We start from the raw sequence: 26,422 nt of genomic DNA on the forward strand, positions 1-26,422 counted from the left end.
TTCAATGCAACTATTGCCACAAGTATGGTCACATGAAGGTTGCATGTCGGAAACACTTAGCTGCCCAGTCTAAGCAATCAGGTTCGCAACCCAAAGCGAACAGTGCAGAGCACACTGAGCAGGTGGAATCTGCCTTTTATGCCTTCATGGCTAAAAGACCCATAGATCATGTATAGTCATCTGCCTGGTACATTGATTCAGGTGCCTCTCGACATTTCACTCACCGCAGAGACTGGTTTACTAACTACCAGCTTTATTCAGATTCTGTTATCTTTGGTGGTGGAGAAGAGTACACGGTTGTTGGTAAAGGCAACATTCAAATTCAATCTGTTGGGAGGAAGCTCATATTCCTTGATGTGTACTACGTTCCAGGGATGGAACTAAATCTACTCTCGGTCAGTCAGTTGCTGCGACATTCTCCACACTTGGCAGTCACCTTCAGTTCACATCAGTGCACCATCACTGATCGGGCGACTAAGTCTACTATTGCAATTGGTCTTGAGGATCATGGTCTTTTCAGACTTACTGATTCTGGTGATTCTTAGGACTTAGCTATGGCTGCTCGGCGATCTTCCATCAGCACACTTTGGCATCAGCGATATGGGCATTTAAATGTGCATTATCTCTCACAACTTGCTCGGGATGAGCTTGTTCTTGGTTTGCCAGAGATTCAAACCCAACACCTTGGAGTTTGTGACGCATGTTAGGCTGGGAAGCAACATCGCACACCTTTCCCCAGTGGCAATTCTTGGCGAGCTTCTCAAGTACTTCAGCTTGTTCATGCTGATATCTGCGGCCCTATGGCCACTCCTTCTGTTCTTGGGTACAGTTATTTTCTGTTGTTTGTAGATGATTTCAGTAGAAAAATGTGGGTGTATTTCCTTAAAAAGAAATCCGATGCATTTATTCTATTTCAGAAGTTTAAACCCTTAGTTGAAAAAGAGTCTGGGAAATCTATTATTACTCTTAGATCAGACAATGGGGGGGAATTTTGTTCTAATGTTTTCTCTAGCTTCTTGGATACACATGGCATCCAACGCCAGTTCACCACACCCCACACGCCACAACAGAACAGTGTAGTTGAACGTCAGAACAGGACAATCACCGAGATGGCTCGTTCCATGCTCGAACACAGACATGTTCCGAAGCGTTTTTGGGCAGAAGCAGTTAACACTGCAGTTTATTTGTTGAACCGGTCACCCACAGTGGCGGTCAAAGGTAAAACTCCGGAAGAGGCCTGGTCAGGTTGCAAGCCCAGAATCAGTCACCTGAAGGTTTTTGGCTCTCTTGCTTTTGTTTGGATCCCTGATGCTTCACGCACCAAGTTGGATGCCAAGAGTCAGAAACTAATGCTTGGGGATATGCAGATGTCACCAGCAGGACCGACGACTCTGTTTGTTGATAACGAAGGCGTTATCAAGTTAGCACGGAATCCAGTCTTCCATGAACGAACCAAGCATGTGGATGTTCATTGTCATTACATACGACAGCTGGTTGAAGACGGGACTATAGATCTGCAGTATGTTCCTACCTCAGATCAGACTGCAGACATTCTCACCAAGCCTCTTGGTCCTGATAAGTTTGTCAAATTCAGAGGACAGCTTGGTGTGTTAGATAGATTAACCATTAAGGGAGGGTATTACAATAATAGATAAGACGTCTATTATTAGTTAATGGTTATCTTGTAAATATCTTTAGCATAAATTGACCTTTCGGTCTCTGTTATTAATAAGCAAGTATTTACCAATTACCTCGTAATAGTTTCTGTCTGAAGAAAGGCTGAGAGTGTTTCCTAAGGGCCTGTGTCACCTTTTTCAAGGCCTGTGAAGCCCTGCAATTGGATTATTGGGTCTGCGACTTATATTTCAGAGCCTGTGATTGACTTTAGAGACCCGTGGTTACAAGGGGAGACCTGTGTGTCTACTAAACAGGCCTTCATTCATGTTTATGACAGCCACGTTGACTGTGGTGGCTTGAAAAACTGTGTGAAGGCTACGATCGCTTGGTATGGCAAAGCTCACAATTGTGCTTCAAAATCAGGTTCCTTATCATTCCATATTCTGATGCTTGTAATTCCAGTTGCATCAAGTAATTGTATATAAAATCAAATTGTCAAATAAAGTGTTTTGGGCGTACTGCTCAATAAGGACAGAGTTGTGGTCAGCTGGTCATTTGGGAGAAATATACAATCAATTTCCATGATTCTTGTAATTCCTTTGCAACTTCATGATTAAATAAACTTTTAGAATTGATTATGTTAAGAATACTGTCAATTTCAGAATTCCATACTACTTGTTAATGCTTCATATTAAACCAAAAGCAAAAACCCTAAATCATCCAAGGGGATATAATCAATATCTTATATGATCAGATCAAAGTTTCTATTAAATTTCTTTCATGGAAGTTAGTTATTTACTCGCCAAGTGTTTGACAAAACGCAAAACTACTGATTGATTAAGAGAAATGGTGTTTGTTTAAGGCTATAACCGGCAAGGGTTATTTCATAAGGTAGTTATAAAATTGCTGAATGAAGGGGATTGCTTAACCAGAATGAGGTTAATCAATCTTTCCTATTTACATGTTTTATTGGAGTTAATTAAACTCTTTTCCATTTTATTTTATTTTTAATTTTTAGGAGAGGTTAATGAATCACTCAAATTTGCATGATTTTATAAGATTAATCAACCTCTTGTTTAATTTGTTCAATGAATCTTGGAGAAACAAGTAAAAAAGTGGTAAGCATTAACCAGGCATAAATTATAGCCCGGATGTCCTCTTTCAGAAATTCAAAATGCAAGGTGGAACTAGGGAGCTTCCTGACACATTGAATCCATAAGACCAATGAAATTTTAAGAAAAGATTCAGTATTTTAAAGGTGGAACTTCAACGTTTTTCTCTTGCTAAGGACTAATAAAACCAGTTTTGGAAAATGTCAGGTATGGGATGGCTGGGGAAAATTGAATACAATGAGGCAAGAAGACATGGGCTTACAGCAGTTGCGATTCAACACAAAAATCCAAATTGGTTGGCTATAAAATTAATTCATCTTACCCTGGATGTGACTTTTTCAATTTTCTGCCAGGTTTATGCTCCTACCTCAGCCCTTGAAAAGAGGAAGTTATATATAAATATTAAAATATGTGGATTATGTTGATGCTTTAGGGAAAGAAAAAAATATTTTAGCTCAGATGAAACAATATTTCAGATATTGTATTTAAAATTATTTGCACAATGTCAAATCTTTAAAAGAAAATTAAACCTGGTTTAATAGAAGAACAAAGCCACAGTAAATCCTTTAGTTTAATCCTCCAGATTCCTCGTGGAGGACAACTGGATTGTCTTGAGTCTTGCTTAAAGAAGTCAAATTTTGTAGATTTTTAGAGCCAGTCACTTCAGATTTGAAATGATGTAGTTGTTAAACCCAACTTTCAAAGGTAGTGGATATATAGTGATCAGCACTAGAAAGAAAAGAAATGGCAATATTCAATTGAATTCAGAACACAAAGAAGATCTAAAGACTAAATTAAAGTTTGGAAATAGAAGAAATGGGCAATATGTTTGCAAGAAGATTATTTGGACAATAGAAAGATGGTTTTAGAGGATCTGATTGTGAATAATGATTCCTGAGAGGATTAACTTCAGAAGAAAAAAAAATTCAATGAGACAGAGAAAAAGAACCTCTTGCGAGAACAGGCATATGAGAAGATGTCGAGGTTTACTTAGATCAAAGAGGTGTTAGAAATTTGTTCAGCGCTCCCCTCGGGATTCGTGACAAGGGCCTAACCGCCTCCTATGTGTTGAGTGGTTATATCTAGCATTGACAAATCGGTCTTTTGGTCCAACGGCAACCCCACTCTAACAAGTGGTATCAAAGCTTGGTCACAGATTCGAATTCTCAAACACTCGGGTAACACTGAGGGGGAGATTGTTAGAAATTTGTTCAGCGCTCACCTCGGGATTCATGACAAGGGCCTAACTGTCTCCTGTGTGTTGAGTGGTTGTATCGGGCATTGATAGATCGGTCTTTTGGTGCAACAGCAACCCCACTCTAACAAGAGGGCAGTCAGTATATTAAGTTATTCCACAAAACTGTCTTCGTTCACTATCATTTTAACAAGATGAATACCCAAAATAAGTTTGTTGAACACAACTTCAGATATAAGACAAATGACAGTTTCTCTCTTGAAGAAGCAAGTTGTAAAGGGTGGAATGAACAGCTTATTCCTAATATTCCGTGGAGCACAATTCTATGTTTTCCTCCAATCTTTAACATATCTAGATAACATTGAACCAATTAGAGTCTTCACTACCATCATTAGCACAGAAGGGTCACTTATAAAGAAGTTTATGTCTGCCAATAGGGATTTGATTGCATTATCACCACAGTAAGATGTTAGGAATCGCCAGACAGCAATTTTTTAAAGAATGCCTGGCTCCCTCCTCCCATCATAGCTCTACTCAACATGTTGGGTCAAAAAGAAAGACAAACAGAATTTTGACACAGTGCTCTGCAATTTTCGGGTTGATAATTTTCACAATGGAATCTGGAAACAATTCTTAAGAGCATCAAACTTGGTGAGAAGGAAATGCGGCAGTTGGTGGTATATAGAATCAGACTGGATTGCCTATATGGTGATTTTATTGGTACACTTCAGGGCTAAATGTTAAATTTTAAGAACCAGAAATAAAAAGTGCAACAAATGACATGCAATAAATAATAACAATAGAAGACACCAAAGGTTATCCTGGTAAAAACAATCGTCACTGAGAGAAACAACCCAGCCCACCAAACCATAATGCCTTTATTCAGATAATAACTCAAATACAAAATGTTCTCTGTGATTGACGACAACACTCTGACAATCATACAAAGCAATTCTCAGAATCCTATTGAATAGACTGCATACAAAAACTGAGAATGATACATAACAAAGCTGATACTTAAAGCTTTCTTCTACACCCACAGACAACTCAGAAACAACAATATATATGTTCAGCAAATTACCAAGTATGAATATAATGCTCTCACAACACACGAACTCCTCTGAATTTACACAAAGAAGAAAAAAAACAAGAGGTCCAATGGTAAGTTCATCAGCTGAATAACTTTGAGAATTCTCTAACCTGTGAATAATGAAAATCTTTCCAAAAAATGACAAGAATAGGACATGTTGTGACAATTACAAAATTATAGCTCAGCACACTACGCGAGTTGAAGAGATGGACAGGAACCAATAGTCAAGGAGAGATAACCGACACCGTTTAATGACAATTGGCCCAAAGAAACAATGAAAGACAATCATATGTTGAGGGCAGAGCTGACTGTGAATCCATGATGCCACATAATACTTGGGAATATACGAACTGAGTCCCATGTCATCATTAATAAAATATGTGAAATGCTACAGGCATAAACAGTCTTAGAGCACACAAACCAAAAATAGAGCCACTTCAGCATGAGGTGATTACATAATAAAATATGGAGAAGAGGAACTGAGCTTCATCAAGAGCTCTTGCAGAGAAATACGAACACATCAGTAACTGGATGTGGCAGTATAACTGAATAGGCATTATCTGTAGTAGACAGAGGTAGTGTGATCTCTATCACAGCTACCAATTTTCAACACTGAAAAGGAAAATAGCTTACATCAGCCGAGAAACTATACTTAACAAAAAATAGTTTACCAAGTCCCAGACATTTACTCACTGTCATTTCTCCTAATAAAATTATTGATGTTCAAGGGAAAATCCTTTCCTAAGGGTGGTTGTTCAGAGAAATGCAATCCTTTTGGGCTGGAAGTTCTACCTCTCCATGAAACACGAAAGGATTACATGTATAAATGACTAAGGCATTGAGAGCTAGAATTGTTTGGATGATTCACATAAATGCTGAGATAGGATATGGAATAATGTATTGGGGGATAATAACCAAGGACGATTTTAGTTATTTATATCATAGTTAAAAAAAATCTGTGATATATCGCTAATATCACGAGATATTGTGAGCAAAACTGCCAGCCGATATAATCGCCAAATAAATCGCCGACGATATTTTGAAAAAATCGCACTGCATTTTGGATGAAAAAATCACAGTTTTTATGATTTTTGGGTCAAAAAACCGCTGATTAAGTCAACTTGAAAAATACTAAAGTATTCTAAAAAACTTTTAGAGCTTTTTCATTTTCCTGTAGGCTGCGATGGCTGCTGGGGAAAGGTGCGAATACTGATTATGACTATTAAGGCACACAGATTCAGACTGCTGAGAAAACGTAGAAGCACAGATTCAGACACAAGAACTATTTCAATTTTTGACGATATGCCTCAAAGATGCCATCACATGGAGTACTAATTGTAGGGTACACACATAATGGTTTTTCTCTTCAATAGGTTATAGAAAACATTTTTGAAAATTCAATGTACATTTGTTGAAGTATGCCAAATTTCATCCCCAATGAATGATTTGGAAAGTCAACGCATAGTAGTCAAATCTCCTCATATACACATCACTATTATGCTCCTGTATAAACATCAACATCACTATATATATTTTTATAAAGCTATAAGTTGTAAATTTATATAACTATAAGTTATGAATTGATGATCATGAGTTTATAGATAAGTTTATAATATACAGATTTTAATTTATTTGAACTGGATGTTTAAATTTATAATACAGATTTATTCTACTATATATTAATACTAAAGTAGTATAATATTGCATATTAATAAATTCATTATAGAGAGTTATTAATTAGTATAAACTAACAACTATATTTCTAATAAATTATAATACTATATATTTATTCTTAATGCTGATATGCATATGCATTGTTTATTAACAGCATTTATAAGTTTATAGTGTTTATAAATTATGAATTCATTATAGAGAACAAAGATATTTATTTATAGTCTTCTTAATTATTTATTAATATATTTCTATAAAAATTATATATTTTGAAATTTTGATAATAGTGTCAATATATTGCCGAGTTTTTTGCCAAGTTTCTAGCGATTCCAAGTTTTCCAAACTTTTTGAGCTAGCCGAGATATTGCTGAAACCGAGTTTTTCAACTATGATTTATATAACATTTGAATGATCAACTTCAATTCCTTGTATGGCATGCATTTGAACAATAGACCTTGATGGTTTAGTTACTAAAGTAATTGTGGTCTTCTTATCTGACCATTTAACGGAATGCATTTGCTTACCCAAATGATGTGATATAAGTTCATTGTATAGCCTAAGTGTGTTTCTCAACCAATCCTTAGATTATTCAATCAGTAAAATATTTACTTAATTGCCCCAAATTATATTTACCATTCACATGGTTTATTACACAAGGTGGCTTGATGAATGGGTTTGAGATGTGCAAAACAATGAATGGACAATCCATACATGTATAAAGGGGGTAGCTCCTTCCATGGGGTCGAACAATTGGCTCACCTAGTCGTCATGCAGAAACACAGAAGCAGTAGAAATCCAATCAAAAGGTGACATGGCTAAGTAACCACAAGTTGTAACCAAGGGTTATACAAAGAAAAAGTTGACATGGCTGAGTAAACAAGTTTCAATATTTTGTAAAGGCATCTACCCAACCAGAGATAGGAACGAAAGAGAAGGAAGCATAAGGAAAAGAAAGCATAAAGAAAGGCATGGGGAAGAGAACACCAAAGATATAATCACCATCCATCTAGAATATGTATTTTGGTCTAATTTTATAAGTCTCTAATTTAAGCTTAAGTGGACCACGATTACAAATCCCAACGTTGAACTTTGGTGAGTACTTATCAAATAGTCTAAAAATTCATATTTAATGCTAACTTAACCTATACCCTGAGGCACTTTTCATCATAAAGGAACCCAAGATTAATTTCTAATCAAATTAATTAGAGGAAAACATTCATGATATACATTGCTAAGTAACTTGATATTGTGTGTCACAAGGGAAAATAAAGAATTGGTGTACAACTTTGAGGCCTCCATAGTCCAAATTCTAGTTGCCAATAAACTAGAGAGCAGAGTTCCAGGAGTGAGTTGTGAACTTGTGACCAAGAAGTCGCCTAAGTTGTCACTGGATGACATCACATTAGTTGCGGCAAGGTGGACAGGTTGCAGCTTATTATCCCTAATTTATGCAATCTTGGGCCTATTTGGCAAAGTTGTAGTCTTTCAGTTATTGTGTGCTTATGTCAGTTTATTGTATTCAAACTTAAGTCTTAGAGTCTAGTTGTGCACCATTGTGGTCAGTAAGTGCAAAGGATACCCAATGTGAGGGTTAGTGGGTGGAACAGCATTACTCCTTGTTTTGCTTGGCCCAATCAGAGAAAACTTGGACACATACAGAACTTCTAACTTACTTGATTTCTCCATGTTTTGAGAGGTTCCGTCATCTAAAATTGTACTATGTTTGTGATGAATGCAAATGTGTCATTAATATACATAGGTCTATATATTAGATTTTAGCTCCTAACCTGTTCTTGCTGTGCTGGACTAAAAAGCAAGCACCCTGGAATATGCGCAGGTGGTGTGGTTGAATATCAGAGCCAGCTGTTAGCTGCATTTGAACTTGGTTCTCTAATTTTTCTTGAGTCCTTGAGAAGAGTCTTGAATAAGAAATTTGAACATTGAACTTTAACCAAAAGTTCAAAGGTTCAGAGTCGCCTTTTCTAAGTGTCGGGAAACCTTTCTTAAGTTCAGCCTTTATCGAGTCAGAGCCTTGAATGTGAACCTTCAAAGTTCATTGGTTCATCGTTTTACTTTTACACACCCGACATGAAGTGTTATGTTTTACAGTGGATTTCGATGCTCTATTGAACTTGAACCTTGAACCACTTGAGGTCAGTTCAGGTTCATGGTCTTATGTATCAAGAGTCTTTTTCTAAATCATGCTGTACCTATTTTAGTGAGCACTTTATCCCAACATTTCTTGACGGACTGAACTTGAATCTGAACCAACTATGGTTCAAGAGTTCAAAGGCTCAAAGAGCTGGCTGCCCATAGACAAGTGGTAGTACAGAGCTCCTGAATCTTTCTGAGGAAGATGAAAAGGCATGCATTTAATGATGATTACTTTAGGTGACGGAAGAATAAAGTTCATACATGTGGAAGTGAAGGCGCTTATTAATTAGTTAGAAATCTTGACATGCCGGTACTTTCCCTGATCAATTAGTGCACTTGTTCTCTAGGCATGTACTACCAAAAAAACCTCTTTTTCTGGTAAATGCCATTGTTTTCTGAAAATTGCAAGTTTGGTGTGTATGCTTGGAGTCGAAGGTGAATAGCAAGTTGTGTTTGCGTCTATAGATTTTTGTGAAACTCAAACACGGTGAAAAAGTTTCAGAACAAGAAGTTGAACCTCCTTCAAAGGAGTCCGGCATGGCGAAGAATTACTCGCTTCTGGAGTCAGAAAGGGAAAAAACATAACGAGGTAGTGGTGATCCTAGATAAAAAGTCCAGTGAAAAAGAACCCATAGCGGAATCCACTGCAGATAGTCCTGTAGGAGTGATGGACCAAATGGATCTAAACAAGCATGTAAATGATGGAGGTAATGATGTGAATTCAAATGCTCTAGCTGTTGGAAACCCGGTTGGATCTCAAACCCCTCAAACTCAGAGTAACCTTTCCACCCCTAATTGGTTTGATCTCTCGGTTAGCAAGAAGAGAAGCATAGTTCCTGTGACACTCCCAGTACAAGACATGGTAGGAAAGTACCTTGGCAGAACTCCCAAGAGCAAGAAACCAAAGGTGGAAGCTATGCTAGATGTGGATGATAAGATAGGGCATTGGGTTGTAGATATCTATAAACCAATTGGTGACAGATACCAGGATGAAGTTCTACCACAGGATTTCACAGTTGAAAGGACTGACTTCAGGATGGCTACTAGAACGGTTGACATGAAGATCTTCAATGCCAATAATAAAAAGATGGAGCACAGGATCTGGAAGGACTGGAAAGACAAGAAGGAGATGAAGCAGACTATAAAGTTGATGGTGGAATACATTCACGCCCTCCAGAACCCTAATGCATTGACCGTCCCAAGTAGTACGTCTGTGGTAGATGTTTCTTCCCCTGCCAATCAAAATTTGAATGATCAAGTTAAAAGGGATAGGTCAGTAGCCAAAGTTTTTGGGTGGATACTGTAATGGCTAGTGGGGTGAGTTACATCTCCGAAGTCATTGAAACTAAAACACAGGCAACAATGATCATGGCTGAATTAGAGTCAGAGTTGAATGCATGTGAAGCTGAAAAGGTAAAGAGGGTAGAATTTATCATCCAAATTACAAAGGTCCATACCTATGGTACTACTAAGTTCTTGACAGACATGCCTGATGCAGCAGTGGATACTGATTTTTTGTTCATTGTAAGAGCTAACTTAGAATGGAGAAACATAACCATTGAACAGGGTCTAGATGAGACATCAGAACTGCTGAGAGAAATGGAATGTCTCAAACAGATTCTAGACAACGACATCAAGTGTATTAAAGTAAGAATCGTGTAAAATGAAGATAAGCCCGACAGGGGAATCCAGGAAGTATTGGCGTCCTTTCAAGACGAGATGAAAATAATGAAAGAGATCTGAGAAATGACAGTCAAGGACTTTGCCACTATCGCTCGCGCAGACTCCATGATGATTATATGCAGGGATCACCTAGAAGCGCATGAAAAGAAGATGGATCACATTCACAGGATCGAGCGCATGTGAAAACTAAGGCTGGAACAAATCGGTGTGCCACTGCAAAAGGAATTGATTGAATTGAACACTGCTTACAAGAAGTGGAAGGAAGCGGATGGTGGACTTCCTAAGAACCTGAAGCAGCAAGCCAATCCTGTCGCCACAGCTGGGAATTGATTAGATAGGATTTAGAGGCATCTCGCCTTAGCATGCTTTCCTTTAATTAGAAGACATTAATTAAGGATGTTAGTTAGTAACTCCCTAAAGGTGTTAGTTTTAAATCTGAATCTTAAAGCCTTACGCTGTATAAGCATGTTTTTGTGATTTTAACAGGGTCAGCTCTCTAGATACTTAAGAACTTTCGTTTTATATTATCCGATTTTCAGATCTGCAATTTATTGATGCTCAATGCAATGATTTATAGATCTTAAGGTTTATATATGAATTTCTGCTGTCAAATCTTACGGTTTATCAAAGCATATTGTTTATTGTCATATGGGAATAGATATTGTGCGAAACTGGTTTACTTCTTGCATTGTCTATTGATCTGGTATTTGAGATAACAGAGTAGTCTACATCTTTTCTTTTCTGTCTTAGATTGTTTCACGATAAGAATCAGCCATGTGGCTAATCATTATTGTGAGATTTGAGTTAATCTTTAATTTGCACATTCTTTTCATCATTATGAACTGAACGTTATGCCTTATGCTTTCGGAATAAAAGTAATCTCAGAAATTATTCTTTTAAAATAATATCAAATTGTAAAATCTTTGAAGTCAGGAAGTTGTACCTATTCAATACAGAGAGTTCACTTTCTATGGAACTCATTTGTAAGTGTTGATAGTTCTTCCTAATTTCAGGAATAGGGTCAAGAATCAGTTAAAATCTTTGAAGGGAAAATGTTTTTTAGCTTTTACTCTGAAACACAATGCGTTGCAAACTTCAATTTCATGTTTTTGTCAATTTTTTCCACATTTTTTGATTTGTTGTAGTCTATTTTGAGTTGCAGTGCTCATCTGCAAAAGTTCTTGGCAAATCGTGGTATCTTGCAATCTATTTTGGGACATGGCGCTCATCTACAAAAGGATTTGGCAGTTTTCTTCAAAATCGTGGTTTCTATTCCATCTTGGTGTCTCTAGCTACAGTGAGTGATGCCTTTGATTCCCAACATCAGGTTGGCAAGTTTTAGGTTATCTAGGTAATTTGCAAAATTGGGAGGTTCTCAACAGTAGTCTCATTTTGCAAAGCATTCTATGCATTCATGATCAAAAGGGGCAGCCTTCTGTGCATTTGTAACCAAAAGGCCTGCAAATTATCTTAAGTAGGGTAGTTAATAGAATGGCCATTAAGCGAGGGTATTAGAAAATTTTGTTATTTTTCATTTTCTATTTTTAGCTATCTTTTTAGATTCTTCTATTAAAGGTCATTTAGGAGTTACTTTATTTTCGACTTATATTTTTAGAAGACTTTTGCTTCAGTTTGAAACTCATGTAATTAACTATATATTTGGTGTAAATCTTTCATCGAACACATTAAAATATTTGAACATTTCTTAGAGACTTTTACCCACTATTTCCAATCTTGTTAAGACAGGTGTTATTTTTCTCTTGAAAGTACCCTCTTACTCTTTCTACATCCATATCAATGTATTCTTCTCTCTGAAGCAACTTGAATGTAATGCTGAGAGGAGGACCATCTAGTTTCCCCACCAACTGATTAGTTTCCCCACCAATTAATTGATCATTGACAGTCCTAATCTTTGTGGTGCTAATTCATGATGCCTTACACATGCTAGGACCAAATCTGTAAGCTGAACTGATGTCAAAAGTTAAAACGCTGTAGCATGGGTCAGACTGCTAGAAAAAGTTGCTTCTGCAATTTATGTGCTTATATCTGTGTGCATTCAATTCAAGAAATATTCTTGATTTATGTGCCCTAACTTACTAAATCCGACTTCTGATAATGCATTATCCATAATGACAGAAAGTTCATACCTTTGGTATTCAACTTTTGATTTTGGGGGTTTCAATGGCAAACAGATGATGCAATCTAGAGTTTGCAGTAGATTTTGATGGACGATAAAGGAAAGCAGTTTATTTTCATATAAAGAGCAGTAGTGATGGGTGAAGTTCATAAAGAAGCAGATTGAATTGCAAAGACTCAACAATAGCATGGAATTGAATATGCAACAATGTACAGAGATTTTAAAATGATTTTGGATGGTAAAGGTTTCTCCTACCTTAAAATGCAAAGCTGATTTTGATGGGATAGGACTTCGATTGATGAACATGGAAAGTGGTAGCAATGGCATGAACTTGGTTGACCAGTAAATTTGCAAAGTTTTGTCAATGCTGAAAATCTTGTCGAATAGCAGATGAAACAAGCAAATCCTTTTGTAACATAAAAATTTTACCTCATCAACATTTCAACCTTCCACAAACTATGTTTGTGATTTGGAGGATTCGCAAACAAACAAAAACAACAGACATACACAAAATTCAGTCAATCCATTTCATGGTTACTAACAGAACAAGAAGAATTTCTTAGAAACACACAATACATGTTATACACATAAAGGAAGAACAAGGTTGAACTATGACACACACTTGCAACTGGTCAAGCATTTCTCCCTCTCCTTTCATCAGCGCCTACTAGCTTGTAACGGGGATATAATAAGAGTCACCCGTCCTAGTGATGGTCATCTAATCAGTAAACTGAGTCACAGAAGAATTTAATGATGGGTCATTTAATGATATCTAATGATGGGTGCCCAATTGATGCACAATAGAGGTGTCTCCAAGGGAAGCATTACATGTTTCTCTTCATTTGCCAAAAATTATCACTTATAAAGGGAAAGAAATTAAAACTGTCTTATTCACAAAGTTCATATAATATAGGGCCCAATGTTTTGTTCAGAAAAAATAATGGAAAAACATTTCCTAGCCAACAAATTTGTATGACACGCTTAGACTGTCAATGAATGAAAAAGAAAAATCCAGATTTAAAAAATATGCCAAATAATGCATATTTTATGAAAGATGAAGATAATATATAGTATCTTTAAAAGAGTTAGTACCATACCAGAGGAATTAAGAGGTAACATTTTGGCTATGAAAGGAGAAAATGAAATTCCTTTAACAAAGTAACTTATGTAAAAATTAACTTCTCATTCATTATAGTATGGTATAATACCATCAAGACATCAAACTTGCAGCAGTAAATATATATGGTGAACTTAGTATGGCAGGAGCCAAGAAAACACACCTCTCCAGGACGCCTACTATTCAATGCTTGGGCATCAAGCTTGTAGTTATACTGTGGAATCAACTCTGATGAATCAGATAAGTGATGTTCCAAATCCTGCCACATAAAAAGCAGCTTCATAAGAGCTTCATAGTATAAATAATTTTTATTATGGTGTACATGAAAGTATGCTTGATTTCAATGACTGTACTACTTCAGGATTTTAATTTCTATCCGTTCTCCTTTTCCTTCATTTTCCAACACATTCTCAAAAAATATCAGATAAATATTTTTGTCACATTAACTTATTAGTTATTTAATCTATCACCAAATTCGCATCCTTTGCACTAATGCTTGATTAACAGTTGGACTCATATGAAGAAGCATTTGCACCAGTTCAAAAATCACATACAAAATCATTCTTCATCAGGATTTACCATTGTACCAAAACCAAAAAATAACTGCCCTAAATACAAGAATTTTGATAGAAAAATGAGTAAATATCATCAGCATTCTCCTAAAAATATCAATGGTACGCTCATGGTTGCACTCATGCCAGTCCGTAGCTTATTTCTCTTAAACTATGCATTCAGGGATACAGTGAAGCCCCATTATGATATTGAACCTCATAAGTTTCCACCTTCAAGATCTAATTCAATCATATCAAACAAAAGTCAATAAATATTAAAAATCTGAATAACCACAAATAGCACAGTTAATAAATAAAATCAACTCCACAACCAATATACTGAACGTCTGATATTAAGTATTATTTTCACTGTAGCATATGAACTTTCAAGATGCTAGTCAATAGCACACGGGTGTTTTCCCCATGTTTTCCTTTCATCAACTTTTCCTATTAGTCACTTAACATATCAACGGCAATGATTGTACGCCACAACTTTTTGGCTAACTTATTTCATGCTTAAAAGCCATGAATAAAAGCAACCAACCAGGTTTTGTTGCATGAAAATTATAACATTATTAACTTGTCTGCCTAACAATTGAATATCCCCAAATATCCATTTACTAAACTTTTAATTTTCACAAAATAAATAAAGCATAAAATAGATCATTTTTTAACACTAGTTTGCATCATCTACAAATTTACCTCACTCCTATGTTTCCATCTTTGTATGCCAGATCTACCGGCAAAAGCATAATAGGAAAAATGTCGAAGATCCTGTCCACTTAATTTAGTACTCCCAGCCTCAACACCCTGTATGACAAGTAGATTACCAGGCGAATATCAAAGAACAAATCCTCCATATCACAATGAAAACATTATTCACCAACACGGAAATTGAAAGTATCAACATTTCCTTGAGAAGGTATGCCAGAAGGGGACAAACGAGCAAAAATGCATTTATAAACATCCTTTTTATGGAATAAACCTATCATATTTTAGCATTCATTATGATCCAATGTCAAAATTGAAAATATGTCACTTAATAAACCACACAACATTATTACTTAAATCACAATCAATGTTAAAAAATTGAAAATGTCACTTTACAAATCCAGACTCGACAAGGGAATGATGATGAATAGCAATCTACTTGAACAAGAAAAAGTTATCAAGCCAATATCAAACCCTATTAGGAAAGTTAATAGATATTGCAGTTTATAATGCCCCAACTCTAATAGATATTGGGGATGAAAAGCCACTTGTACTGACATGTAGACACTTAAAATCAAACAAACTGGACAGAAAACCCTGTACAAACTAGAATAGCAAACCCTGTGCAAACTGGAATAACACACCCTGCAGTGACTAGTAATGATACGAACTGAGACCAAAGCACAAAATCCACAACAAATAGCTTCAATGACTGACAACAACAAACAGACTTGCATAATGTCTCTGATGTATGGCAGTCTGGACTCCAGCAAACTGGTACAACTAGTTGTACAGCTCCTCATATCTAATCTTCAGCAATCAACAACAATGGCGTGGCAGGATATAGGGTAAATAGTAATATGGTATGGATCATACACAATGATCAATCAATAGATCCAAATTAGAGAGAGCAGTAACCTTTAATGGTATCTTCATATAACACAAGTATACAGTATCTGATATAGAAAATTCTGTACCATACTAAGAGGTAGAAATAACTAAACCAATACACATAACTATAAAGCTGAAACAATAAAGAAAACCTACAAACTGAACAATCATGATGTCTAGAGCATGTCACATGTTGCATGGCAGACTGATTGTGGTTTTGGTGGCTGGAATGGATGGTATTATAGGTGCAGCAGCCTTAAAAAAACCTAGGCACAACAATTTAAGTGTTGTGCAGCAGCAACCATGCTGGAATCTCACAATAATAAACAAGGAACAATGCTAAACAGCAGTGGATAAATTTAAAACTATTTCATGAACAACATATCTAACCATCTTTAACGGCAACAGCACTAATCCTCAAAATCACCAAATGAACACCCCCAGTACTGTAGTGCCACTTAAACAACACTACAGTAGCACTGCAACAAAATAAAAGGACTTAAATCTTCAATACCTCTACTGGATAAGTCCTACACCCAAGGTTTTCTGACCAATTTTCCACCCAATTTAGCGCCAACAAATAGTGATTCTAAAAAATGTGGTTTTCTGGTAAGCTAAAGTCAACAAATATGAGGTTAGAGCTTTTTCTTCTCTTTTGTTTGCAGTATTTTTTCTAATTTTTTCCTAACACTAACCATAGCCTGATATCCTTCCCTCTTTACTCAACAAATTGTAAGTATCCTTGTAATTTGGTTTGCTGAGAAAGGCATTTGCTACTATAAAACTCTGCTTGAATCACTGAAAATATTAAAAGACAGTGTGCAATGTGAAGTGTGTAGGAGAAGATAGGGGCTACAATATCATATGATCAACAGACATTGATGATCACATCAAATACGCCATCTGAAGAAAATGAGCAAATTCCAAAAAAAGGAAGCTGTTTAAAGTAAGCAAGAACGGTTTTGATGGGAATGAATTTAAAAATCTCATTTTAATAAAGCTACTAAAGGAATTCTAGAATTAGGAGGAGAGATCTTTAAAGATGATGATGGACAATCTCTGTAACTTTAGTAAACTGAGGCTTGTATACAACAATAAAACAATGGCATTGTTCCAGTAAAAAGGGACTCCATGCTAATTATTGAAGTGACAAAAAAATGGGAAGTGCAGTGGCGCATAAATAAGAAATATCCTGCAGGAATTTAAGATTGTAGAAGAGAATTATGAGATCCTATACCAACATATCTAGTAGGAAATACAATAGCAGATCTGCAGCAAATTGCAGGATGGTTAATACTCATTGTTCTCTATCTATAGCAAAAAATCTTAACTCGGAAACTATGCTAAAGTACAAAAGATTGCTCTTCCTTTAAAATTTAATACTTGGGATCAAAAACTAAAGACTTCTTATGCATAAAACATGTCTTATGCAGCAAGGCCTTTTAACTTAGTTGCCAATTCGGAATCTGAATTCACTTCGGGCAGGCGAATCAGATTTGTGGATTCGTGAAAAAAAAAATCCGATTACGATTCATAAGGATTCGTGTGTGTGTGTGTGTGTGTGTGTGTGTGTGTGTTATATACAAAAAAATAAGAGAAATATACAATGAGAGCAAAATGGGAGAGCAAAATAGAGAGAAAATTTGAGGTGAAATGTATTTGGGTGTTGAATAAAAGATTCATTTTAGGGTTAGAAGGGAAAAAAAAAATTTTAAAGTCATTAAATAAGTTAGACCCACTTAAAACCATGGTCTGCCCATGGATCCTCAAGGATTCGCACTAGATTCATGCCGATTCGGGCAGGAACCTTGTTCTACACAGTGGATTTGTCCGGATTCATGCGTCCGCAAATCCGGACGAATTCACTTTGTAAAACAAGGATCCTACCCGTATCAGCACGAATCTCGGCATGAAGCCGAATCCGGATCCTCCCAGGCATGAATCCAGTAAATAGGCCTTTTAATGATTGAATTATATATATTAAAGGAAAAAAGATAAGAAAGCATGCAATGAATAAATGATTGAAGCCTAACCTTTATTTTCGACAACATTGTTGGAATGAGAATATACTTGAAGCTCAACAATAGAGATTTCCCAGTGGCAAAAAACAGATGTAAAATTTTGATTTTTAAAAATCATATCATATTTTTATGTTCCCTATTTAGTAAGTTCCCAAGTCCAGGATTCCTTAAACCTAGCTACCTTTATCCTCAAAATATCATATAGATGAATTGTAGCTTCAATACTGCAATTCCAACTAGCAAAAAAGATTAATTGATGATTCTATTACAAATATTTTCATACAAATATCAAAATATACATAATAGATCTCAAAAAATTATTACCTCTTTCTCCTCTACACTTCTCTGATGCCGTTCTGCATTCTTTTCAGCTATAATTGCTTCTTCAAACGGATCTAAGAAAAGCTATAAAGAAACAAGGAAAATATCACCCAAAGCTCAGTATCTTCAAAATAATTATAAAAACAGCAAGCACATGCCTTGTAGGTATGTAAATTTTGGTGCTAAAGTGTTTTATCTTCAGTTGCAATGCAGGTGCAACAATAATATGAACATAAATCAGAAAGTTTATTATATTCGAATAAAAAATTGAGGAAAAAAATTGAAGATCAACAAAAATTAAAGGATTGAATAATAAATATTTACAATTCCAATTACTTTATAATGTAAATAAAATACTGAGAAAAATGTAAGCAAATATATATTTATAGATAACTTCAAACATTTATTATAACTTTTAACAGAAAAACACCTGCTCAGCTTTATGAATTGATACTTAACATTGAGAGCAATTTATAAAGACAAGTGCGATTTGGGAATTATTATTTTTAACCAATAAAGTTGGGGCCAAAGATCCCTTGGCATTCAATAAAAAAGGAAAAAGAAAAGGTATTTACTTGCCAAAAGCGGAAACCTTTTTTATCACGAGTTCTGAAATACAATTTTTTAAGTCTAATTCATCTCATCTCTTCAAAGAAGACATAGTCTTCTACTGGTGCTACTCTGGCTGCACAATTGACTTTCTAGTCATTGGCCAAGTTATGAAAAACCTTTCCCCTCCACTTGAGAAATGGAGATGTTTCACCGCATGCACAACCCTACAGCTCAAATCACACTTCTCCCAAAAACAGCTTCACACAAATGTCCTGGACATGCATAGTTGATTCTCCCTAATGGGAATCACAACCTCTAATCTTCTTACTAGTAACATCAATTCTTCTATCATAGAAGCCACATTCTATTCATCGGTTGGCTTTTCTTCAACAAGATTTTGCCATGCAAACTAGGAAGTATATAAAGCCATCTTGCTGACATAATCCAAAATCCATGAGCAAAAGCAAGCAAAAAATTCTACAGTAGAAATCCTACACTTTGCATGTGTGTTTGCATTTGTAGATGTTAATTGCAATTCTGACAACTCATAATACTGCCCTAATCCCAAAATGCCCATATCCTCTGCCCAAAATACATTTTCAAACCTTGTCTGACACTTTGCAATGAATGTAGTATCTCTAACTTCTTTCTTTTCCTTTTACAATTGTTACTAGATTAATTTGCAGACATAAATTTGAAAAGGAAATCCAAAAAAGAGACAGAGACACTCACAAAGAATAGTCTTACTAAAAGAATGAGTCAAAAGAACTCAATCCAGGAAAGGAATTAATATTTATCATAAATGATAAAATCCAACTGGATAGGCAGATATCATACCACCAGTCAAAACGAGTGAAAATCAAGTATCATTAGAAAGGTAGCCACCCTACCTAACAAACAATTACAGGAAAAGACAATTCAACGGCCAAGAAAAGTGCTGAAACTTTATGTTGTCACTTTAATTGGTAATCATTTGAGAACATTGTCTCCACATTGCACATAGATATTGATATGCAAAGAGGACTACCTTAGGAGTTAGGAGATACTAGGAAAGAAGGGATTGTGAACCCTCACTCTGATTAAAAAACAACCATCCTATCTATTGGATCTTGATAAGTTCCTGCATTCACTAAGAGATACATTGGCATACCGATATCACTAAAGTAGTACTGAAACTGGACAGATTAGAATTTGAGAATCAGCATATTGCCACTTTGAGGCTACACTTCAGCTTCTAATTAGGAGTATAGCTTTTGAACATGGAATTGATTATTAGTTGAGTCTCACCTTTTCACTAGTAAATGTTGGTTGTGATGAGCCTTGAAAATGTATACTGTCATACATCTATTGAATTCATATCCCTATTCTCCAAAACTTCAAATTTTTTTCCTAATTGCTTCTACATGGATACATTATTTCATATCCATAGGAATAACACTTTTGCCCATTTTTCTTTCAAGCATCCTACTCCGCCTTAACATTTTCAGCAGTGTCTTGTAGATATAGATAAAGCAGCTGATTGTAGGTGTGCATATCTAGCAGCATGTTTTTAATAAGTTTGGTCTTCAATCTTGGAGCTAGGAACTTCTGTTTGTTCATGCATCATAATGCCCTTCTAGAACATGAGCATGAGTTCAAAATGGTTAAGTTTTGTCCCATTTAAAATATTCTCTGAGTTAATACATAACCAATTGGTTAAAGCTAGTTGCTGCAAGGTAAGATTTAAGTTTTATTCATGGTCATACCTGTTGCACCTTGAAGGCGATCATGATGTCGCTCACCCATGTGTGTGGCTTTACTTGGCTTCTGAATTGTTAGAATTGAAACTTTATTGCAGATTAAGGAAGCGAGAATCAATAAAAAGCCAAAACAAAGGGAGAGATTCTGAAGAATGATCCAAGAGAACACTCTGATGGAGTTGAAACCATTAGAAAGAGTTCAAAACCATCTAATTAAAAATCCTTAAATGTTAGTTGACCCCAAATTTTAATCTATCAGCCTCATCCTTGTAATATGTGTCCACAACCCATAAGAAAGGGCCATGTGTGTGATCCTTAAGAAAAAATCTTAGTGGAAAATGTGTGTCCACCTGAGGCTAAGCCAAAACCTGATAATTGTGGCACTCCTCAACAAATTAAGGATGAGTGTGAATCAAATGACCAAAAGACATCAAGAACAGATACAAATTAAATATTAAAGTTTCTTCTTGTAATGGTAGAGTTGACCAAAGTGACAACTCACATTTTTTTAACCATATCAAAAAGGATTAAGCTGTCAGTCACAGTTATTAACCTTGGCAGCACACTTAACATTTTGGAAAAGACGCAAGTTCATAAATTTGGCTTTTATCTTTTAAAGTGAAAAAACTTTCCGATACCCACAACTTTCAAATGTATGTGTGGTGCACAATATTGAAACTGCATTGCTTGGTTATAACCTTAGGGAGAACTTCTATGCCATAGATGTTGAAGAATTGGAGGTTGTTGCAAATGTTTGTTCAACAGCGTTATGCAAGTGGAACTCCAGCAACCCACAAGATAGGTTACTCTTGTATAGACATAAATTTGTCCTCTGAATCAATCCTAATTCCTCTGTCAATTAAGTACATATTACTGCCTATTTAATTAATTTATTATTATATTTTCTATATTTAAAATCATTAATCCATTAAATCATTTACCTAATTAATTAAATCAATTTATATGTTAATTCATTTATTTAATGAATTCCTAATCTACATAATTATGTCCTCCATTATGTCTCTAATCGTTGTTCCCTGCCACTTCATAACTATCCTATTTATCCCCTTTCACCCCCACCACTTGCATTAATTCAACCAATGTGGCATAAACATTTATTATCTTCATCTCACTTTTATATCCTGCATTCATCCTAAGATTGGATTCCCAATGAGGACAGTTATAAATCCATTATTCTCCTCTCATTTTGTCTCCCTGCCTCTCTCTCACTTGGTTGTTTCAAAGAATATCATTTGTACTATTCATATTTAATTCGATCCTTCATTCTTCATAGACTCTTAAGAGTGCATTGTGTTTCTAAGAGCACCAATATCTTAGTTTCCAAGATATTGGTTGATAGGAGGGCAATGGAGTGAGATTTTAGTATTTGTTTTATATGTGTTCATTTGTCATTTGAAGAACTCCATTGTTATGATGTTGATATAAAATAGATCTTTGATCTTGTTTTCCATTTCCATCAAATCATTAACTTCAACTATTAACTCAAACCTAATAACAAAGATCCTGAAAAGAAGGCATTTGAATCATGATGCATCTATATTGTATGTATGCAAAATCCCCATGATTAGCAGGCTTAAATGCCTTGAGGATCTCCAAGCTTTCCGAAAAGAATAGGATAATCTTCCAAAACTTACAAAAGTCCCCTTCTGCTATGAACCTAGGATTGTGATATTATAATGTATATGGGTTGAGGATGAAAAATGTGGTACACATCCCTTAGTTACATTAAATCACATGGAAAACTTGTGTAACTTATTATATTAAGCAATAGGAGGCCTAAATGGGTTGAACAGTTTATCCCTCCATTATGTTATTGGGACGTTTATAATAAAGAGATCACTATCATTGTAAGGATATACAAAGAGCATTGTATATGCATTTAGGATCTCTTGGGGATCTGGCATGTAGTGACTTCTTTCTTAACAGGTATTGTATGTTGATGCTGTATCATAAGGGTTTATTTTATTTCTATACATATAAGATATGAGGCCAACTTGGCCTACAAAGATTTCTTGTGTTTTGAATGATCTACCTTTAATTGTTTGATAGCCATTATCATATGTGTGGAATCTATCAAGTGGTATCAGATCATGGTCTTGGCATCTATAAAGAAAGAAAAAAGGTAATGTTGAGTCTTTAGTTGGCTCTGTTATCAACAGCGTTTCTCACTCACTAGTGCAAATTGAAGCAGCTACAATCTAGATCTGAGATCACGTGAAGCTTCCTTGAATAGATTTTCCCCTGAATTCACTTTAAAGACAGCAAACCAACAATTTTCCTTCTGAAATCTAGAAGCTTGACCGAGGGCACATTCAAGCAGATGTGCTCCAGCTTTGCCATGTAGCTTTTCTGAAGGAAGATTTCATAAATCATATTTATCACTAAATTTGCTCTAAAGACTGCAGCATCACTGTGGTAGCTAAGAAATAAGATTGAACAAAATACTAAAAAAAAATAGATTGCATCTTGGATCGTGTGGCTTGTAAAGTTAATGCAAAAGGAGAAAAGAGGAAGGAGGAGAAGAAGAAGAAAATCAAAGATACATTAAATCATTAGTTTACATGGATGCATTCAAAAGCACAGGTTTTATGTAAACTCCAATGACAGTTGTGGCCTCATTAGCATAAACATACTGAGCATATATAGGTACATGCAAAGCAAATAAAGGACAATCGAATAGAGGGCAATCATATTCTAATTTTGAAATATTTGTAGTTCTCTATGTATAATTAAGTTTTGCAATCAAATTTTTGTGCTTTGGATATGGATGGGTTAGATATTGTTCTTGGATATCATTGAAAGAATCTTCGAAGATGATAAACATAACTGTGCCAAACAAGTTCAAGAAACTTGATATCAAAAGGGAAAAAGTTATATTACAAGATACTGAACTTAATGTAAGACTACACACAAGACAAGGTAGAGAGCAAGTTCCTAAGTCCACAAAAAAAGTGCCCCAATTAGTCAAACAACAAACAAGTAGAAGAAAATGTAAAGAAAAAAGAGGATGAATTATTTCCTGTCATGGGTTAGTAAAACAAATGGTGAAGAGTGGTAAAGAAACAAAAAAAGGTCCCATCACCTAGGTCGTATTACGTAGATAATCCAAATCAATCAATTTGGACATTAGGATCATACAAGATTCGAACCCTAACCACTTCTACAAATTGATCGAATTGGATTATATACGTAATACGGCCTACGCAACCCTGCCCACTGTCATTATATATACACACATAATTACTTACATATATGTATGTATGAACGTATGTATATATATATGTATATATATATATGTATGTATGTATGTATGTATGTATGTATGGCAGTGGGCGGGGTCACCTAGGCCATATTACATTTAAGCCAATCGATTTGTATATTAGGATCATACAAGATTCAAACCCTAACCACTTCTACAAATGAAGGGGGCAACCAGTATATGTATATATATAGACACACACACAGACATACATACATACATACATATATGTTTGTGTATGTATCTATGTATGTTATATAATACATACCTAAAAGAATACATATATGCATATACACCTATGTGTGTGTGCGCATGGGTATGCATTTGCGTGTGCATGTGTGTGTGCAAGCAAGTGTGCGATTGTGGGTGTGGTTGCGTGGGTAGGTGTGTGCGAGCACGAGTGTTTTCACACGTATGCATGTGTGTGTGTGTGTGTGCACGTGTGCAGGTGCAGATGTGCATGTGTGTAAGCGGGCGGGTGTGCGTGTGTGTGCATGTTTCATGCGTGTGAGTGTCGTGTGCATGTGTGTGTGTGGAACATGTATCAAGACTCTAGAGGTGCACCATGGAAAATGAACTATAGTTCAACACTAGAAAAGAAAAGCAGAGCACAGCTTTACTAACTTGATTGTTATTTGTTCAAAACTAGGGCACGCAGACAACAGAACCTAGATAAGTTCTAGGCCTTAAATCAATCATAAGAATATATCAACATCAGGAAATTAAGAACTTTCAGACAAATGGTCATTTTAATTTCAGAAACAAACTATAGAAAGGTTCTAATAGAATTACGTGGGGTTGCAATTCCATCCTTCCGCCCACAATTACTAGACCCACATCTCCATGTTTTAATGTATAGTTGCTTATAGAAATCGCTACTTCTCTGTGGTGAGCACCATGTGGGAAATCTTCCTGCAAAATGCCATCTGAAAAAAGTCAGTGAAAGCTTTTAAACAGATAAGTTGTGAAAAGAAATTGCTTAAACATCAAATTGAACACTAGTCAACGTGCTATGACAACACCAGCCTTCTAGGCAATTGATGAAAAGATTTCTTTTCTGTGAAGATGTAACTAACCTGAATGTTAGTCTCCCATAATTTTTTCAGATTGTGGTCAAAGCACATAACTGACCAGCCTGCTGTAACTACAACCAATATCTGTTTTCTTATTTCTCCTTGTTTATAAACACTATCAACAAATCCAGTTGACATAGCCACAGGCCGTCTTCCAGCTGCAATACGAACTCTTTCTGGCAGCAAAGATACCTCTGCTATCAAACGTGCTTCACTAAATCCCTCATCGGCACTCCCAACATGAGGTTCTAAGACCTGGCATGGGCATAGTTATATGGGATGAAAGATATGTGAGATAAATAACCAAAGAATACAAGAAAATACAGGCAATAACTTTTAAACAAAAGCCAGAGAAAATATTCCAACAAATCCATTTAAAATTGACCAGATGGTATTAATTACAAATTGACTTTCAGAACAAATATATCAAGATGCATTAGTTTTAGAAACAAAGACAAATTAATTTTCCATATTCTAGAAATTCTAGAAAGATTAATATGTGGAAATCAAGAAAAATTATACTCACTTAGAGTTAAGTTTTATGGTAGGTCTTCTAGTCTATCTCTTTATTGTATCTTTGAAGGGGATATGCCCTCCTTTCCACTTTGGAAAAGTTGTACTTTCAGATACCAAATCTCTTTATGTGGCATTGGAAGTGTCGAAAGCATCCCCCACTCCAAAGATAAGATTAATTACAAATGGGTAATTTGTCAATATATTTTCTATGCTAGGTTTGTTTATCAAAACCACTTCCTTGAGAGCACCTTTGATGTCATTTTCTATATTTGAGCTCCATTTTGGTAATTTAAACATATGAGAGACATTCTTATTTAGCAATCCATTCTTCAAATAGAATTCCCTAATTTGAGAGACCATTGGTCCTTTGACTATTCCCTATCTATATAGATTGGCCTCATTCATTTAAAAATTCCTTGGCTGCCCTAAGGTTAATGATTCACAAAGAGAGAACACACTGACAATATTTTTAGTCACTTTCTCCTCTACAACCTTTGAATTACAAGTTGGCTTTCTTACAAATGTAGATGACATAATCTTCTCACGTCCCGAGAAAAAGAGTTTGCTTTAAAACAAACATAGTCTTGGTGTAATTTGGGCAAGGATGGTGACAAGACCAAAATATGTTTGTATTATGTGCATGGGCATGTGTGTGAAAAACTAATGTTTGCAATGATAACGTTGCAGTATTTTGATATGTTTCATAACTTAACTAGAAATGTATGTGTTAAGTCAAGATGAGAATCTTGCCCTATTTCATGTGAACTTTAAAAACCAAGGCAAAGGTGCAAGAAACAAAAAAAAATAGAAATCTATAAAATTTAACATCTATATTCTATGTGAATGTCACAGCTCAATACTAGGGCTAAGTGTTTAAGAGTTGCATTTCAATATGTTACAGCATTTTTATTTTATCTGCAAAAAGCTTAGACAAGACCCCTACAATGGTGCAGCTTTTCTAAATCCTCTCTTACTCCTAGCCAATTTAAAA

General features: G+C 35.5%; 1 protein-coding gene across 2 annotated transcripts in view; it reads right to left on the reverse strand.

Moving 5' to 3' along the window:
- The window catches only part of LOC149562103 (FG-GAP repeat-containing protein), a 113,206-nt gene that overhangs the window by 66,502 nt on the left and 20,282 nt on the right, over positions 1 to 26,422 (reverse strand). For both annotated transcript variants that reach the window (XM_089825648.1, XM_089825647.1), the window contains 5 exons: positions 24,919 to 25,170; positions 24,635 to 24,754; positions 18,275 to 18,355; positions 15,030 to 15,137; positions 13,940 to 14,035 (listed from right to left, as the gene is read on the reverse strand). In XM_089825648.1, the coding sequence (XP_089681774.1) occupies positions 13,940 to 14,035; positions 15,030 to 15,137; positions 18,275 to 18,355; positions 24,635 to 24,754; positions 24,919 to 25,170 (657 nt within the window). The remainder of the gene's footprint in view (positions 1 to 13,939; positions 14,036 to 15,029; positions 15,138 to 18,274; positions 18,356 to 24,634; positions 24,755 to 24,918; positions 25,171 to 26,422) is intronic.

Source organism: Cupressus sempervirens, chromosome 4, assembly GCF_028749045.1.
Source record: "Cupressus sempervirens isolate cs-2001-9-10 chromosome 4, ASM2874904v1, whole genome shotgun sequence".
NCBI lineage: Eukaryota > Viridiplantae > Streptophyta > Pinopsida > Cupressales > Cupressaceae > Cupressus > Cupressus sempervirens.